A 17,441-nucleotide genomic window follows, 5' to 3' on the forward strand; every position below is an offset into this window, starting at 1 on the left:
AACGTGTTATGTGTTAAGAGTTCTGTGTGGGGCGGGACAACATTCTAGAGTATATGATCATATGGGGTTATAAAGGACGTTTCAAGAAACAGATTTCAAAATATAAAGTATTAATCATATTAATTAATTAATAAAAATAATCCCATCAAATGAACATGGTGAAGTAAGCCAATAGTGAAAATCAATAAATCATACACCTATTAGCGTGATCAAATGACAATAAATGAATAATTTTATATTTACAAATCAGTAACGCATGTTCTATTATACAAATATACACCTAGAACTGAATTATCAAGATCTTCAATAAATCTTTGTGAATTGTGACAATTTAAATTGTACACGCATATATGATTCATGCATTAATATATACAACTCACGCAATAGGAGCTATCTTGCATAAGACAAGTGTATTTATACATAGGCGACTTTAATAAGCTACGAAGGTAAATTTCAATTTGTTAGAGATCTTTAGGAGGAGGGATGACGACGACGTGACGTTATGTAAAATATGGTCATATATGGGTTTCAGGGCCACTAAGCTATACTCCTTCCGTTTTTAAATACTTCCTCCACTTTTCTTTTGCGGTCGTTTTATATGTTAACTTACGTAATTTTAATGGTGCAACATAGAGCAACACTCGTTGTTGACCTAGGTCTACCTACTAATTAACGAGTAGTTTAGTACCTTTCTTACTCTTTGATGACCTTTTAATTTGAACTGTCATTTGAAAGGCAGACAATAAGGAGGCAAGAATTTAACTTCCTTTTAATTAATCTAACCCAATTTTGAAGTTTATACTAATTTAATTGTTGTTATAGCTGGAAATATGGTAGACACTAATTTTTGAGACACAAAAGTTGCAACAATGTAATGCATGAGCAATAACTGCTCCTACTTCACGAATAATAATACTATAAGATGGGATTTGGCTTATTCAATGTTCATCCACAAAATTATATGACCAAAAAAAATAATATTTGCATTAAAAAAAAATAGATGATGTAGCTCAAGTTAAATCCTCCTGGCAATCAAGTCAAAAACGAGTAGATTTATAGTTATAATATAAGATTAGTTGGTGTTATGGAGCTGCACTTACATGCACTCTTTCCCATGGACTGCTACATATTTAATAATTAACATTCAATTATTTATGCACATTATTATAAAACTTATGTATTTTTTTTTTTTTTGATCCAACTCTTCTTATACAGACCTTGTTTGGCAATTAGCGATAATCTATATCTATACTTATATATTAAACTTGAACTCAAGACCAACAAATCTAAATTAAAGTTACAAGTCTTACCATCTTAGCCATTTATTAATTGTGTTTTTATATCCAACAAAATTATAGTTAACTTAGATAAGTTAATTGGTGTTTTATTATACTATTTGTTTCCATTATATAATGATTGAGTTTAGCAACTAAAAAATGTTTATAGCAAGACTTAAACTCGAAACCAACAAGTGCAAACTAGCAACCCGGGACATCGTCCAGGCCACACACTATTATTAGTTATTTGCTTGATTTGTTTCATTCTTTACAAAGATGTTTCGTAAAATTATTTATTGGCAATTGGTTTTAGTCTAATAGTCCACATTGTTCTTACCCGATACAGGTTGTGCCAAATTTCTCAAAAAAAAAATGTCTATACACCCTAAAATCGGCCCAAAAAATGGTTAACAACTAATTACCAAACAAGGCCTTAAGCATATTTGCGTATTGTACCACTAGAGTATAGTTTAATACCAAGAAAATCATTACATATTTGATACCCTCTAAATCTCCAAGCTATACCCACAGAATCACATTTATATCATCAGATAGATTACAACTTGCAACTCTAAATGTAGTTGGCATACATTAAAATCTATAGAAGAAAATTTTCAGATTCGATATCTGTTTTCCAAGAATAAAAAAATTTACAAGGACAATCTTTTATTTGAGACACCAGAGTTGACATCTCAAATTATCAGGCACCAGCAAATCCAACTGACGATTTAAGTCCTGATCCAATGAGATCTGCTTGATCTAGCATGCATTTTATAGAAAACATATCAGTACTAAATCTTATGGAGCCTAATATACAAAGTATTAACCAATAATATACTACCTTCGTTAACTTTTAGTTGCAATAAAGGGTATTATTTGTGAGACATAAAATATTCCTTTGATGCAATAAAAAATTAATGAATGTAGTATTTCTCGTCCAATCTAGAATTAACAAAGTCGCATACTATATTTTATTGAATGTTCGGAAAGATAGACACGTTTTCTATAATAGTAATGATTTCTGATTAACTTTCCTGGACACAACAAGCAAAATTAAATGAGAGGAATAAGGATGAGATGACAGCCATTGTCAAGATTTTTTTTTTTTTTTTGAAAATTTCAAATTTACATATGGGTTGCTTCTCGGTTGCCCTGCTAAAAATTTGTGGATTGTTGTAGTGTACTTACCGTCATTCTCGGTTTTATATGGAAGGACCAAAAGGCTTGCAGCAATAACCGTGTAAAAAAAGAGAAGAACACCCCCTTTCATGTAATGTGATGATCCATCCTGTTTAATAGTAGCAGCTAGCAGTGTCTGAGCTAAAGCCAAAATTTTTGAAGAGAAAGAGAGATGCAATGTGACTAAAAAATTGAATGATCAAAGTAGATAATAAACCTGCAAAGTGAAGGCTATAACGAGTACTGAGACAGCAAAAGAACCAGTTTCCAGGATGCTAAGGGTGAGATCCATCTTGATATGCATTATCCATGCGACAATCACACATAAGGGGACCTATAGTAGCAGGCTCTTGTATTAGGACTTCATTTTAATGATTGAGATATGATACGTAAAGGAATCGAATGTGGTCATTATTAATGTCAAAGTTTTTAGTGTTACCACAAATATTGAAATTTGGGTGGCAGAGCCCAAGGCAACTGCCAGAGATATATCCTGTCAGAGAAAAACAGCACATAGTTAACACAAAATTATAATGCGAGTACTATATTTATCATGATTTTCAAGAGAAATATAAATCAGTCAGGATCATACCAGCTTGTTCTTGTAAGCAAATATGATTGCACTTGCATGTTCTGCTGCATTCCCAACTATAGGAAGCAAAATTATGCTGAGAAAGCTAATGGGAATTCCCCAAGAGATGGAAGCAGCCTGTTTTAATGTATTTGGGGTTATATTTTTGATAGGGCGTAATAAAACTTGAAAACAGAAGAAGAGTGCAAGAGAAAGCTTCAGAGTAGTTTCGTACACATATGTACCTCAATTGTGCCAACAATATATTCAGAGAGCAAAGCTATCACTACTGTCATGCCTACCAACCAGCTAAATGCACTCCAAAAACCAATTATTGCCCTCCCATCCTCACAATTATCATCAGGTTCCTGCATATTGTTGTGTTCATCAGTCAGCAAGTATTCACTTTTTTTAGACTCCTTTTACGTCTGTTGTACTCTTTTAGGGGCAGATACTCCAGATACCACATGCTACAAACCAGGAGTTCTGTACAAAAAGCTACATACCAAATACATAATAATAAAATCACCTCTTCAGAATCAAACAATTGTCGGTGGGTCTTCAGCTGAAAGAACAGATATGCAATATAAGCCACGAGCAGGACAATGCTGTTCACTCTTGACAGCAGGAGTATGGAGCTAGCAGAGAATGCCGTCCCTGCAGCATCCTCAGAATGTTGAGTAAACAATGGCAATGCATGACAAAGAACTCCAAGAAAGAGGAGAAGTATATTTACATCGGCTTGATTCTGTCATCAGAAAGAGAGGATAATCATAGGCTGTTTCGAGGTAAGAAGATATGAAAGCGCATAAATTTAAGTTATAATGATATGCCAGCCTCACGCATCATGCCAAATCATAAATAAAAAAAAATTAAAAAAAAAAAAAACACGCAAATGGATTTCAATGCATTACTCTGTCAAATTTTTGCTCCTCGCTCATGTTGGCCAAGCCACCACAAAATAGAGAAGAACCAAGAACTAGAAGAAGGTTTGAAAGAATTGATCCCAGAAGAGAGTACTTCAGCACAGCTATCTTCCCTTGGTGGAGTGCGAATATAGCTATTATGAGTTCTGTTGCATTACCACAAGTTGCATTTAGCAGCCCCCCAACTGCGAATTTCCAAATCTTATTAATTGACCAATTCATGAATCATGATAGCAAATTGAAGGATTTAAATGCCAATTGCCATTCTGAGCAGCTAGTACCTGTTGAGCCAGTATAATATGCAATTTGCCTTGGATTTGACATGCAAAAGAAGACACAAAGAGAAAATGACAATCACATTAATTTTTTGAATATCTATACTCTGAGCATATTGAAGCATAAATTCATTATAATTAAGTAGTAACATACTCGGTAAGAAAGCTAACTCGTTCCGCTAAAGGGGCAAGTCCGATTAAACTCAAAGCAAAGACCCAGGGCTGTTAAGATGCAAGATCGCAATGAACTGATTTTAAAATAAGTTTATGGAATGAAAAAATCGATCAGTAAATGAAATCAATCCCTAATACCCTAAAATCGGATTGGCTTTTATAAGTCATCCAAACTTTTATCTAATTTCTACCAAAGAAATTGCACTTACTCTTCCAAAATTGTGATATTCGGCCACTATAGCGAAGGGGATGGCCACAAAGAGAGCACAAATCTTGGTTCCAAGGATAACATCTTGAAGATTTTTCAGAATTCCCCTAACCAACATAGACTTGATGTTCAACCCCAGGGCCACATCAGACTTTTTCCTAAGCAATGAAGATGACAAACTATGTGCCGTCCTCATAATTTTAGGCTCGTTGCTTGAGTCACTGACGATTCCATTTTCTGCATCCCATGCCTCATTGGAGTCCATATCCTTGACTATCCCTACACACTTACGCTATGTAAATATTAGACTAGCAGTATTTTTTTTTTTTCGACAATGAGGCAAGCAGTATAATTTCTTGGGCTGTTACAATTGTTACAAATTACTAGGCTTGAGCTAATGTGATTGAAGAGAAGAGCAGTAGAGACAAACTTGCAGTTTCCTGGAACTTTCCTGGGGATGAATTTGGGTAAAAAATCTCGCGGCGATTGCAATTGGCTTTTCACAGTCTAAAAACCATTTCTTGCCACCTGATTCTCCTTCTCCTTATATCATAGTTACTAAAATTTGCTATTGAAAGCATATGTTACACTAATCCACTGTTAAATGTTTTAAAGGTAATATATACTTGTAAGTTTCATCTAGATCATTTTTATTTTTTATTTGTTGTTGTTGTTACATTATGTAGTCTAAAATACAAACAAAATGTATTCTGTCCAGATAGAGCAATTAATAGGGAATAACTTTTATATAAGACGTACTATGAACCAAAAACATCTTCTCTTTTACATTTTGTTGCATCGATCTCTTTTTTCACTAGTTAACAATACTAATAAACTTATACACTACACTGCAATTGTAATGAACCTCTACTAATTATTAGAACCACTAGCTTGTTTATCTTATGTATTTATTGTAATTTTGAATTATCTGGCTATGTTTTGGAAATTAGCATATTTCATACAAAATAGCTTTTACAAAAGCAATTTCCAAATTTACTTTCTCGTTCCCATTTCCTTGCAACAGACTTTAACGCATCTTCTAAGTACAAATTCTTTGTTGTTTCTGGGTACACTAAGATCTAGTTGTACCAAAAAGAGATTTTTTTCTTCTCGTTATATCAATTTTGCTTATTAAAAGTTCTAATGAGCAAAACTAATAAAACGAGCATAACAAACACCTTATTAAGATTCACAATAGAGGTTGTCTCCTAAGACTCCATTTCCATTTACTTTCAATTACTCATTTGATCTTAAAAGAACAGCCTCAAAGGCTATTTGCAAATTTTCAGAAAAAGTCAAATATTTCAATATGGCAATAACCCATTTAAAAACAATTGAAATAAGGTGAGAGGAGTCAGATGGCACAACAATTGCAAAAGGATGAAAGGGCTTCTTAAGATTCTTATCAAAAGCATATTAAACCCTTAATTTTGATGAGCTCGCACAATGTAGAAGTTATTAACAAGCAGCCGGACTGAAGTAACAGTAGAAGAAGCTAGCTAGTTAATGAAAATTGTGCAATGACTTTCACTAGTTATGCCAAAACAAGAGTATAACATAACACATTAACACTCTCATAGTCTCATATTATTTCAAAATCAGTCATACTCATAACAAAAGCATTGGGTTCCAACAATTAGACGATTAACCCTTGGGAGAAATTAAGTTACTTTACATTACATTGCACTTAATTATCAACTTAAAGGCATCTACATTTATCCAAACAACTAGTAAATCATCCTAGACCATAACCATACAAAAAATAATGTGGTACAAGTGTACAACCAAGCATGTATAACTTCTAAAAGATCTTAAGAAAACAACTCTTTCGTTTTTCCACGACACTCATGCCTTCCATGGTACAACATTTTGCACCATATCCTCATTATACTTCCAAGGCTATTTTTATGCTCATTTGTCATTTTTCACGATTTCCCAATTCCTCGATCCATGTTTAGGGGTTGTGAGTGAGTTGCGCCAAAGATGTGGTGCATCCTAAATTAGACAACTATTGTACAAAGACACACAACTATCACTATTAACCTGTTTCAATCCTAAACTAAGAAAAATGCTTGTCTCTATCTAATTAAACCCGTTCTTGTTTCTAATATATACTCCTTAGTATTCTTCTCACATACATTACCACTAACAGTTACAGAATAAGAAATTTCCAAGAATTTTCTGGGAAAAAAACAATAAATTAAAAGTTATAACATCCCTTTTCAATTTTTGTTAGCATTATGAAATTATATAAAATCCAGCCAAAAAAAAATATGAGTAGTATTGTTTACGACTTCAAACATGAGATTTCTATCACAATTGAAGAATCTTATACAGTACGGGCAATTATGCAATTATGAGGCATAATAATACTATTAAGCAACAAAATTTACAAAAATACAAATTAAATTATGGTGCAAAGTAATCAAAATTAAGAGATTGCAACTTACAATTTACAGTTGAAATTGAAAAATCTGATAAATATGGGGAACTATAGCTGATGATGAACCTCGCATAAGCTTCCATTTTTCAGGTAGCAAGAAGTTGAAGTTGATAATGATTGTGCAGAAAGCTTCATTTTTTTTCTGGGAGTGAAGATAACTTGTTGGAGTAGAAATTGTTGGGAATTTGTCAAGTCAAAAAATTAAATAGCCCGCTTAAGAATTGGGCCTGGCTTACGGTGCGCCAACTTAATTTGGTGTTGACGAAATTTGATCTAATTAAGATAAATTCAGATTAGGTTTAATAAGATTTACTAAATTGAGTTGAACTGAACTGATTGTAACTTAATTGAATTGGATAGAGCAGAAATGAATTGTTTATGGTGCTGAATTGAACTGACTGGTTTAATAAGTTTAGGATCTGTTTGATTTACTGAATTGAGTTGAACTGAACTGATTGTAACTGAACTAAATTGAATAGAGTAGAAATGAATTGTCTATGGTGCTGAATTGAACTGACTGGTGCTGAACTGAATTGAAATTAAGCTGAAAAGAACAGGTCCTTAGTCCAGTAAGGTGAAAAATACATGTCTTTAATTGTTTAAATGGGTAAAGAGAGTTGCAAAGAAAAGTGACGTAGACAAGATTTTATATTTTGTTTTGAATACCACCCCAATACAACCACAAGACACTTGGCACCCATTGACATCTGAAATGATGGACATAGCTTTTGTATGGTTGGACTTGAAATCGTGTCTATGTAGTTAGAATAAAGAGAATGATAATTATACGGCACAAAATAGTTCTAACAATATGTAAAATTTGGAATCAATATGCATAATTATTAACCAATAACCATATAGGATGCCTTAGGGACTAGTGTACTACTAGTCTTATATTAGTTCCCTACAAAATTAAATTTGTAATATTGTGATGATTTATTACATAGTGGTAAGGAATTAACCTTCCAACCTTTTCAATTTCTATTAGATGCATTTTGATAATGAAAATCTCTTTAACCCCTTTTAAAGTGTCTAGGCTGCTAACTCGGATTAGATTGACTTTGGAGACCTTTCAAATTACAAAATTAGAGTAGTTGTTTTTACCTACAAACGAAAATCATTAATTTTTGCCAAAAATGAAATATGCAGGAATTGCAATTATACAGAGATAGAAGATTAAAATTTTCACGTCTTGCAACGAATCAAAACTTATCACAAGTTACCTTGACAGCTTGACTCGAGTTGAAAGGAATTTTCACTTCTAAGTTGCCTCTAATAAAAACAGTACAACTCTTACCACTCAACCAAACACCAAATCATTTAGACGATTGAAGACCATTCATAAAGAAGAATACCAAAAAATCGAGAGAATGATTCTCACTTGGTTCCCCAACTTATCAATCGTCAATAATCTAGAATTTCATATTATTTCCCGGGAACGCCCAAATTTCACCTCACCTCTTCGCCGGAACCCTAATTTCCGAAAAAATCATGGCTGAAAAATTGGCTCCCGATAAGCGCCACTCCTTCGTTCACAATGGTAATCATTTTCTCTCTCTTCAATTTTTGTTGATTTTATCAATTGATTGATTAATTTTGACTGCTGAACTTTCAAAATTTCAATTTATCACAAATTTTTAGGTCAGAAGGTTTTCGAATGGGATCAAACCCTAGATGAGGTTAATATGTACATTACACTACCTCCAAATGTGCCGACGAAGCTATTTTATAGCAAAATTCAGTCTAAGCATGTTGAAGTTGGGATCAAAGGCAATCCTCCTTATCTTAATGTTAGTATTTTTGCATAAATTTGATGTATTTTTAGTTGATTTATCAATTTTATTTTCAAATGGAAATTTTGTTTGATTGTTGATGATGTTAATTTGTTGTGTGTATTTCTTTACCAGCATGATTTGCAGCATCCTGTGAAGACTGATTCCTCTTTTTGGACTTTGGGTATGAATTAAAATTTGAGAGTAGTTATTTTTATTGCTTTGATTTGGTTTTTGATTCTGAGAATTTAGTGAGTTACATGTGATCTTTATTGAGGACTAGTTGAAGTATATTGTGATGAAGAGGTGCTGATATGATCTGAACTGAGAATTATTATGCTAAGTAAACTAAATGACATAATTAGCGAACTATTGAATTCGTAATCTATCTAGATAGTATTAGTTCCCTGAAAAGTCAAAACACTAGACATGTGAAACCCATGAAAAGGCTGTAATACTTGTGTATGAGTTTATGTGTGCCTAATGGTGTTTGGGCTTGGTCGGGGCATGATCACTGGGTCAATGTATCATTTTATGTTAGCTAATAACAGCCTAGCAGCTTGGAAAGTAGCTTCTTTCTTATGATTTCAGCTGTATCGGTATCTTGATACTAGGTGTATAAGCTGAAATATGTGCTGCTGTGAAGCATGCTTATATTCAGAGGATCCTTCTTGCTGAATTATGTAATATGTATTTAAGTCTCTCGAGACATGTGGTAATGTACTAATATGTATACAGCTGAGTTTAGCTTTCTTTAGGAATGTGTACAATATATTTGGTTGAGTTAATGTAACCTTTTAAGTTTCGAATTTAATTGTCTGAGTGCTAGATTTTTACTTTGTTTATGGTTTCTGAAATATCTTTATGAATGCCAGAGGATGATACACTACATATAACCTTGCAAAAGAGGGACAAAGGTCAGACATGGTCTTCACCTATTGTGGGTCAAGGTCAGCTGGATCCTTATGCTGCAGATCAAGAGCAGAAGCGCTTGATGCTTCAGCGATTTCAAGAAGAGGTCATTTACTATAATCCCTTTTTTTCAAGTTGTAGACTTGTATGTCTGCTAGCTACAGTTATTCTGTCAAATTGACAAATTGTGTGTCAATGTGGAGCTTATCAAGTAAAGTCGCACTAAGTGGAAGTTCTTGCGATAATGTGAACTTGGATATTAATTTTTTTAAAAAAAATGAATATGATGCTAGAATATGTAAGAACAATAGAGTGTAAATCTCATTTATTCAGCTAAAGCTTATGGAGTTCGTTGTGTTTGGCTTTTGTTGAAGTCTTCTAAAACTAATTTGCACTGCTGTTATTTGGGTGACCATTTGCCTCATTGCTTGTTTAAATCTTAAATTTTTTACTGTTATTCAGTGATCATGTTAAACAATTATTTTTTTTAATTTTATTTGGGGGAGGTGGGGGAGGGGGGACACAGATCATGTGAAATAATTGTTTTTTATTTTTATTTGGGGGAGGTTGGGGGGGGGGGGGGTGTTGCAAAGCAAACTACATTGGAATTTCTTTAATCACTAATAGATTTAAGTGATATAGAAGTCAAACTAAATGTCTAAATACTTAAGCTATAATGCATTGGCCCAGGGCTGTTTTATGATTGACAGCATTGACAATCAATTTATTGTTATGTCCATCAATTTAGGGTTGTAAATTTCTTCATATTTGTTTATAATATTTTTCAGTAGTTGGATTCAATAATTGGTACGTCTTTCTATCATGCTCCATTGCATGACTTGATCTATCAAACAGAGTGACCTTTTGAATGAAAGGGCATTATGATAGATGATATATTTGATCTTGGCTTGTCTTTCTATATTAGTGGCTAGAGAATTCCTGATCAATTTGCTGGTTTGAGGACCTATCAAAGTAAATATGTCTTTTGATGTGAATGTGGGATTAATTTTGTTGTCTTACCGTTCTTGTACCTGGTCAATTGGTCATGATTCTCAATGCGAGGCATGGCTGGGTGAGGTTGGTGATACACTAATTTTGATTTATTCTTATTAACAGTACAGTCTCCATTGAGTGTAAGGGCTATATAGAATCATTGGATGTAATTATGCCTTTTGGCTTCAATTCCTACTTCTCTACCTTTTATGTAGAAAGCCTTGCACTCTACCCTTTTGTGAATTGTAAGGATATAATTGGATTTGGTTATTGTGTCATGTCATGTATTTGGCTTTTTATTGCTTGCCTTATGCAGCATGTGCTCCTATATTTCCCTGGTTAGAATAGGACAATTTTTGCATCTGTGACCCCTATTTGAAAAGACTTGATTTTTTTTCATCTGGTTAGAAAGTGTGAATTTCAAGTTTTTTGAATGTTCTGTTTTGTGGTAGGACTTTCAAATGTTTCTGCATGTATACCCTATCTGATGCAATTGTTCATTTTCACCATATCTTTCAATTCAATCTACGGATAAACAATTATTGATTAATTGTGAGTTGTGGTCCATGGTACATTTCAGTATTTCACTACTCAGCTGTCTTAATTCCGGGTTTTATTATTATTATTTTTTTTTTCTGCAGAACCCAGGTTTTGACTTCTCGCAAGCAGACTTTAGCGGGAATTGTCCAGATCCTAGAACATTCATGGGTGGAATCCACTAGGTGGTTATCTTGCATGGCGGGCGTTTCTTACCTGCATAATTTGTGAAGCCCTATAAATGTCAGTAATATATGACTCTTATTCTTCATGTTAACTGTAATCATCAATTGCGCAGGCTTGATTCCAGATAGTAACTAATCTAAGTAATGCTAACTTATGTTATTCATCTTCAGTAGCAGCTTCTCAAGGTGCATTATTGCTGTTGTCTTGCTTGGTCTTTCTGTTCCTCTGACATTGCTCTACCTGATCATGTTAATGTGCAAAATTAACCTTAACCTTTCTTTGGTCTGATAGTTGTAGACTTGTATAGATGGCCTATTATTTATGTCGTCCAGAATAATAAGGTTGTATAGGATATATCAGATGCAGACGTTTTAGCAGTGAGAAAATTTGAGAGATCCTTTGTTTTGTGAAGGGAATGAAATCCACAATATACATAACTACACAAGTATGGTTCTTTCTATCATATTATGACTAAATATGCAATAGTATGCTGTGGTGTCCAGGAGTATGATTTGCACAGGGCTAATTGGGGTTTGGGGAGGGGGGTGGGGATTTGGTGTCCAGGAGTATGATTTGCATGGGGCTAATTGTGGTTTGGGGAGGCTGGGGGATTCGTCTCGTACAGAGTCATGTCCCGGCATGTAGTGGACAAGCACCCCCTCGCTTGTGCGCCAAAACAGGGGCACTGTTTTGGGTACTTTCGGGTGCATGATATGCAATCTAGAAAAATAGTTCGGAAGGAAGATACCACACTCAAGGGCATCGAATGTTAAACAAATTGCGTGAAGGAATTCCTCATCAATAATGAATATCATACTTTGTTCTACTGGTTTTTTTTGAAGAAATCAAAAGAAATTCACATTGTTCGACCTCGTTGCCCTTTTTTTTTTTTTGTTGGCATCGCATATAGACTGTCTTACAAGTGGCAGTTGCGCCTTTATGTCTTTGAGTTGTGTCCTTGTATTTGTATTACGGAGTATACTCTTAAACACTTCCACAGCTCCACTGTTTTCCTCAGTTTCCTCTCTCGCTTGGTTTGACAAAATGTCACGGAACTAATTGAAGCTTGAGTTTTTTAATGTTCAAAATATAATAGAAACGTCGAATAATTGCTGCCAAACAGTCAAAGTCTAAAGTTGATAAGCTAACTAATCTGGTAAAATTAGAGGTTTTACTTTGGTTTGGTGATATAGTTAAATGACACAAAGATGGTTAATATTTGTAGCTTATTATGCTACTTAATGATAGGATGTAATAATTTTACACCTTTTTTCTTACATGATCAAGTAATTTCTCTATGAAATTTGAAGATAAATGCATGTATTATGAAGGAGAGAATATTTTTCATCTAATACGTACAACTTATACAACTATTAGAGCAAATTACACCTTTCAATCCTATTTGTTCTTCCTAGTTCTACTAACAAAATCTTCAAAGGTTTCTTCCTATTTAGAATTATTTCAAACTATGCTCCTGATTCAAGACCTATACTCTTTGCCTCGGTATTAGTTTGTGCACTTTGCTAACGTGAATTATATGCTTTAATTAGGAACTAAAAATTCTTTTCTTTTTTCTTAAAAAAATTTCACTCATCATATAATCCCACTATTATACCCTAGTTTCTCCCAATATTCCAATTAGAGAGAAAAGAAGTTAGTAATAACAAAATTAATGTTATTTGATCTAAATTAACTCAAATTTATAAATAAGGGCCTGTTCACATTTACTTAATTTCAGTTCAGTTCAGTTCAGTTCCAATCAGTTCAGTTCCAATCAGTTCAGTTCAGTTCAGTTCAGCTCTTAATTTCCCTCTCACATAAAATATTCATTTCAGTTCAGTTCAGTTCAGTTCAGTTCAGTTCCAATCAGTTCAGTTCAGTTCAGTTCAGCTCCAATCAGTTCAGTTCAGTTAAGCTCAATTCAGTAAATATGAACAGGCCCTAACTCTATCGTATATTCCATACAAGTTAGGAAAGTATCCTTATTATTTAATATTAATTTTATTTCATTTTGCAATTTAAGCCAAAACTAGACATTATTAATTGGTGCTTAAAAAAAAAATTAAATTACGCTCCTAAATCGATTTTGATACTCTTTACCAGAATCCGTGTACGCGCAGAATTTCAGAACACATCGACAGACGTCAATAACGAAACATAGACGCAAATATATAAATACTCCAATCCATTTTTTAAATCAATTTCTTTGGATCATCTTCTCTAATTATTCCCAGAAAAACCAAATCAAACAAAACCCATTTTAATGGGGTTCTCCCGTCGTAGTTTGGTAGTAGGCAACTACTGCCATGACGTCCTTCTTCAAGACGACGTCGTAATTGCAGAATCCTTAGGTGGTGCTGCTTCCTTCATCTCCAACATTTTCTCTCTTCTTTCAATTCCATGTGATTGTATTTCAATTGTTGGTTCTGATTTTAGTTACAATCACTCTGTTTTCTGCTCTCCAATTGTTTCTAATACCTCAAAAACCACCGTTTTTCATGCCCATTTCTACTCTAATTGCCCTGAAAATGATGGGAAACCCGTTTCAGATCGGACCCTTAAACGGGTCATTGCATGTGACCCGATTCGACCCATTGAGTTGCCCAACTCTAATTCGGGGAAAAGGTTTGATTTTGGGATGGCTGTGGGTGTGGGAGGGGAGATTTTACCTGAAACTTTGGAGGGTTTGGTTGAGATTTGTGATATTGTGTTTGTTGATGTTCAAGGGTTGATTAGAGAATTTGATGAAATTGATGGTACTGTTAGATTGATTAAGTTGAAGGAGACTAAATTTTACCCTTTATTGTCTAAAATTGGGGTTTTGAAGGCTTCTGCTGAAGAAGCTGAGTTTATGGATGTTGAGGAGGTCAGGAAGTTGTGTTGTGTGGTTGTGACTTATGGTGAGAAGGGTTGTAAAGTGTTCTGGAAAGATGGGGAGGTTGAGATTTCACCGTTTTCGACGATTCAGGTTGATCCTACTGGTGCTGGGGATAGTTTATTAGGTGGGTTTGTTGCTGGGCTTTCTCTTGGTTTAGCTGTTCCTGATGCTGCTTTGTTAGGCAACTTTTTTGGGTCTTTGACTGTTTCTCAAATTGGGTTGCCTAAGTTTGATTCCAAGTTGTTGAAGGTGTGTAATTTGATTCTACAATATGTTTTGTAGTATGTCTTTGTGATTTTGATTCTGAATGATTTGTGTTTGTTGCATTAATATTTGTATGCTGCTTCTTCGTATTAGTGTCTTGCATTGTGTTTAGTATAATGTTTTGTTGTTATTTGTTGAATGACTAATGGTAGCATGCCATCAGTGACCTTGACTCATTTCCTAGTTAGCTACTTTGGTTGGAGATTTTGCATGATCATTGAAATGTAGCTGTATAATGGGATTTGTAAGACTTTGAATTGGCCAGTGATAAAGGAGTGAGAAGCTGGGAAATCTGAACAGTTTGGAGGGCATTTCTTTAGGTGATAGCCTGTTCCAGAGACATTCTGCTAGTTGTTTAGGTGAACAGTTGAACACTGAAGTGTTTATAAGCTTTGCACTAATGGAGACTTGATAATGATATGAAAATGAGATTTAGGATTAATTTATGTCTGAGTAGAGGTTATAGTGAATTTCTCTCACAGAGTTTGCTTATACAATGTCATTTTGGATTGGTTGGGGTTTTGAGATCAGATGTGATAGCATGTATTATTGCTAGGTTTTGGATTTCAGAGATTATGGCATATGTTAAAGTTGCATCTATGTTCCTGATAAGTTATGTGAGACTGATAGGCTGGTTTTAGGCTGGTTCTAATGAGCTCTGGTGCTATCTGTAGAGCCTGGCTATTTTTTCTTGATACTTCATTAAATTGTTCTAAACTATGTTTCTGGAATTATACATTTCACTTGAAGTACTTGTGTTGGTAATTAGACACCTTGTCTTAGATATATACAAGTACTACGTATTTTGGACCAAAAGCACGTAATTTTTTGGCAATTATTTTACCACCTCCTCTTGACTTGGTGGCAAATTGTGCTTCTTTAAATGATCCAATGATGTAGACAATTAGACAACGGTAATCACATAGTTTTCTTAACTGTATGTTTCCATGTCACAGTTTCAGTCTCACCCAGTGAAAGTGTTGCAGAAGTATATTGCCTCTTCTTAACGCGAGTACAGGATTATGATACATATGGCTTTTTGCTTTGCTTATAATTAGTGTATCCTAATGCTTCATTATCTTTTCCGTTTGTGTATAAAGCATCTTAGAAGTTGGACCATTAGGAGCATCTTTTGCTTTGCATTAGCTCTTGTGAACACTTGCTGATACTCTGGATTTAGCATCTGGTTCCATTACCTCTCCTTTGTCTGCCAGAAAGAAAAAGAAAGGCAATATGATTATTTACAAATAATTGTCCTTATTTTCTTTCTCAGAGAGTCAAAGATGAGGTTCAAAGAAGATCATTGCAGTCTGCTCCACACCGAGTTGGTGATGTAAATGAGCTTTGGTTTTCAAAACCACTTGGTCACGAGCAGTTCCACGAGTCCCTTAATGCTATCAGACACGCATTTTCTTTGCCTGTACAAGAATGTAGAAGGGATCTACCAGATATTCAAAATCTTACTACTACCTCTGTAAATCACAGTATAAAGCATGAGTGTAATGGGCAAAGTCTCTTGCATGATCCTGTATATGATGAAGCAGTTGAACCCCTCAAAGGTACACAATGATAGACACCAAAGCAATATGCCCTCCCTCTCTCTCTCTCTCTCTCTTTGTAATTTGCTGAGCATCTTTTTGTAATGCAGCAATCCTGTTTAGAATAATTTGGGGCACTAGGATCATACTCACTGAAAGTCTGAAATAGATCACTTTAGTTCATTAATTAGGAATTTTGTAAATGAAGCGGAATCCCGCTTCTTTGTTGTAATTTGTACATGCCTAATCTCAATGAGGTGCTATGATGCCTTGCCACTAATGCATTTCCTGTTTCCTATGTGTATTGGATGCAAACTGGGTAATTGGCAGACAGATTATAGCAAATGCTCTATATGACACAGGATCAAAATATCTTGGAAATCTATGCTATGATTGCTATTGCTAGGCAATACATCAATTTTTGGCAAATCTGCCTTTTAGTTTAGATTATGCTCCTAGTTGTTACAGGAATCAACAAAACGCCCCAATCTCATATCACATGTATGGTTTTGGTGATATTTTGAGGCTTGTGGTGGTTAAGATCATTTAAACTATTGTTGATACATGGGCTTGACTTCATCGGTTAGTCCTCTAGATTAGATGATGGTATAATTGATCGGACCTCTTGAGATCCTCCTGATGGTGAGATTCATACTGGTTACTGGATGGTGGTTATTTCTGTTGTCGAATTCCATGGAGTGGTCTTACTATAGCTGCATAGATGACATGTGCAATGTTAGTTTCTGCTCAGAGAATGCACCATGAATTTTGCTCTCAACGCGAAACCTTTGATCAAGTACTTAAATTCTTCTTTGTTTCGGTTGTTACAAGTTTACAGCCTTCAACACGACAAAATGCAGTGTATATTCTAAGATACCGAACAAGATTATGTACATGGGTTATCTTATAAAGCAGATACTCTACATTTTGCTTTCTCCAATTGTTATATTAATGTAATAAAGTTCTATAGAAAGCAAGGTTCAATTTGATCAAAGCACTCTTGTAGCCACCAATCAATTCTTTGATTGCACTCTTTCCTTTAAATACGGAAACTTACAAGGATAATTCTACTCAGATACAAGTTCTTATAAAGGTAAATTGCCCATCTAACGTGTAAGGTGAGTAATCAATGCTCAAATTTCACCATTATTCTAACTTAATTTGTTATGACATAAATAAATATTGTATTGTGCGATAAGAATTACCTGTATTAGTGTTCGATATTGCTATCAAAAGGGGATTTTGTCAATCTTCCATAAATATTTATATTGGCATTTTAATTTGACAAAATTATACAAATATTAGAAG

At 34.3% G+C, this 17,441-nt stretch overlaps 3 protein-coding genes across 6 annotated transcripts; 2 read left to right on the top strand and 1 right to left on the bottom strand.

Moving 5' to 3' along the window:
• Positions 1–1,640: 1,640 nt before the first annotated feature.
• On the bottom strand, positions 1,641–7,213 carry LOC145618495 (vacuolar cation/proton exchanger 3-like). 4 transcript variants are annotated; one of them, XR_014107923.1, is made up of 12 exons: positions 7,061–7,213; positions 4,612–4,889; positions 4,383–4,450; positions 4,235–4,263; positions 3,942–4,138; positions 3,557–3,775; positions 3,273–3,395; positions 3,049–3,165; positions 2,896–2,949; positions 2,674–2,790; positions 2,466–2,582; positions 1,641–2,036 (listed from the first exon to the last, which is right to left on the bottom strand). XR_014107923.1 is itself a non-coding variant. In XM_081673265.1 (12 exons), exons 1-12 carry the CDS (start codon positions 7,134–7,136, stop codon positions 1,978–1,980), a joined length of 1,437 nt encoding a protein of 478 aa, XP_081529391.1. In that variant the 5' UTR covers positions 7,137–7,213; the 3' UTR covers positions 1,645–1,977. The 4 variants fall into 4 exon arrangements, 3 of the variants coding, with proteins under 3 accessions (XP_081529391.1, XP_081529392.1, XP_081529393.1); XM_081673265.1 differs by having other exon boundaries at positions 1,645–2,036; positions 2,466–2,565; XM_081673266.1 differs by having other exon boundaries at positions 1,646–2,036; positions 2,466–2,565; positions 4,612–4,902; positions 7,061–7,198.
• A 1,168-nt stretch (positions 7,214–8,381) lies between these two features.
• Positions 8,382–11,864, top strand: LOC145617610 (uncharacterized). Its single transcript, XM_081672327.1, has 5 exons — positions 8,382–8,593; positions 8,695–8,843; positions 8,961–9,009; positions 9,701–9,843; positions 11,372–11,864. The coding sequence occupies exons 1-5, from the start codon at positions 8,545–8,547 to the stop codon at positions 11,450–11,452; spliced, it is 471 nt and encodes a 156-aa protein (XP_081528453.1). The 5' UTR covers positions 8,382–8,544; the 3' UTR covers positions 11,453–11,864.
• A 1,810-nt stretch (positions 11,865–13,674) lies between these two features.
• Positions 13,675–16,988, top strand: LOC145618063 (inositol 3-kinase-like). Its single transcript, XM_081672842.1, has 2 exons — positions 13,675–14,580; positions 15,869–16,988. Exons 1-2 carry the CDS (start codon positions 13,717–13,719, stop codon positions 16,163–16,165), a joined length of 1,161 nt encoding a protein of 386 aa, XP_081528968.1. The 5' UTR covers positions 13,675–13,716; the 3' UTR covers positions 16,166–16,988.
• The last annotated feature ends 453 nt before the right edge of the window (positions 16,989–17,441 follow it).

This window comes from Chenopodium album, chromosome 26, assembly GCF_948465745.1.
Source record: "Chenopodium album chromosome 26, dcCheAlbu1.1, whole genome shotgun sequence".
Lineage (NCBI taxonomy): Eukaryota > Viridiplantae > Streptophyta > Magnoliopsida > Caryophyllales > Amaranthaceae > Chenopodium > Chenopodium album.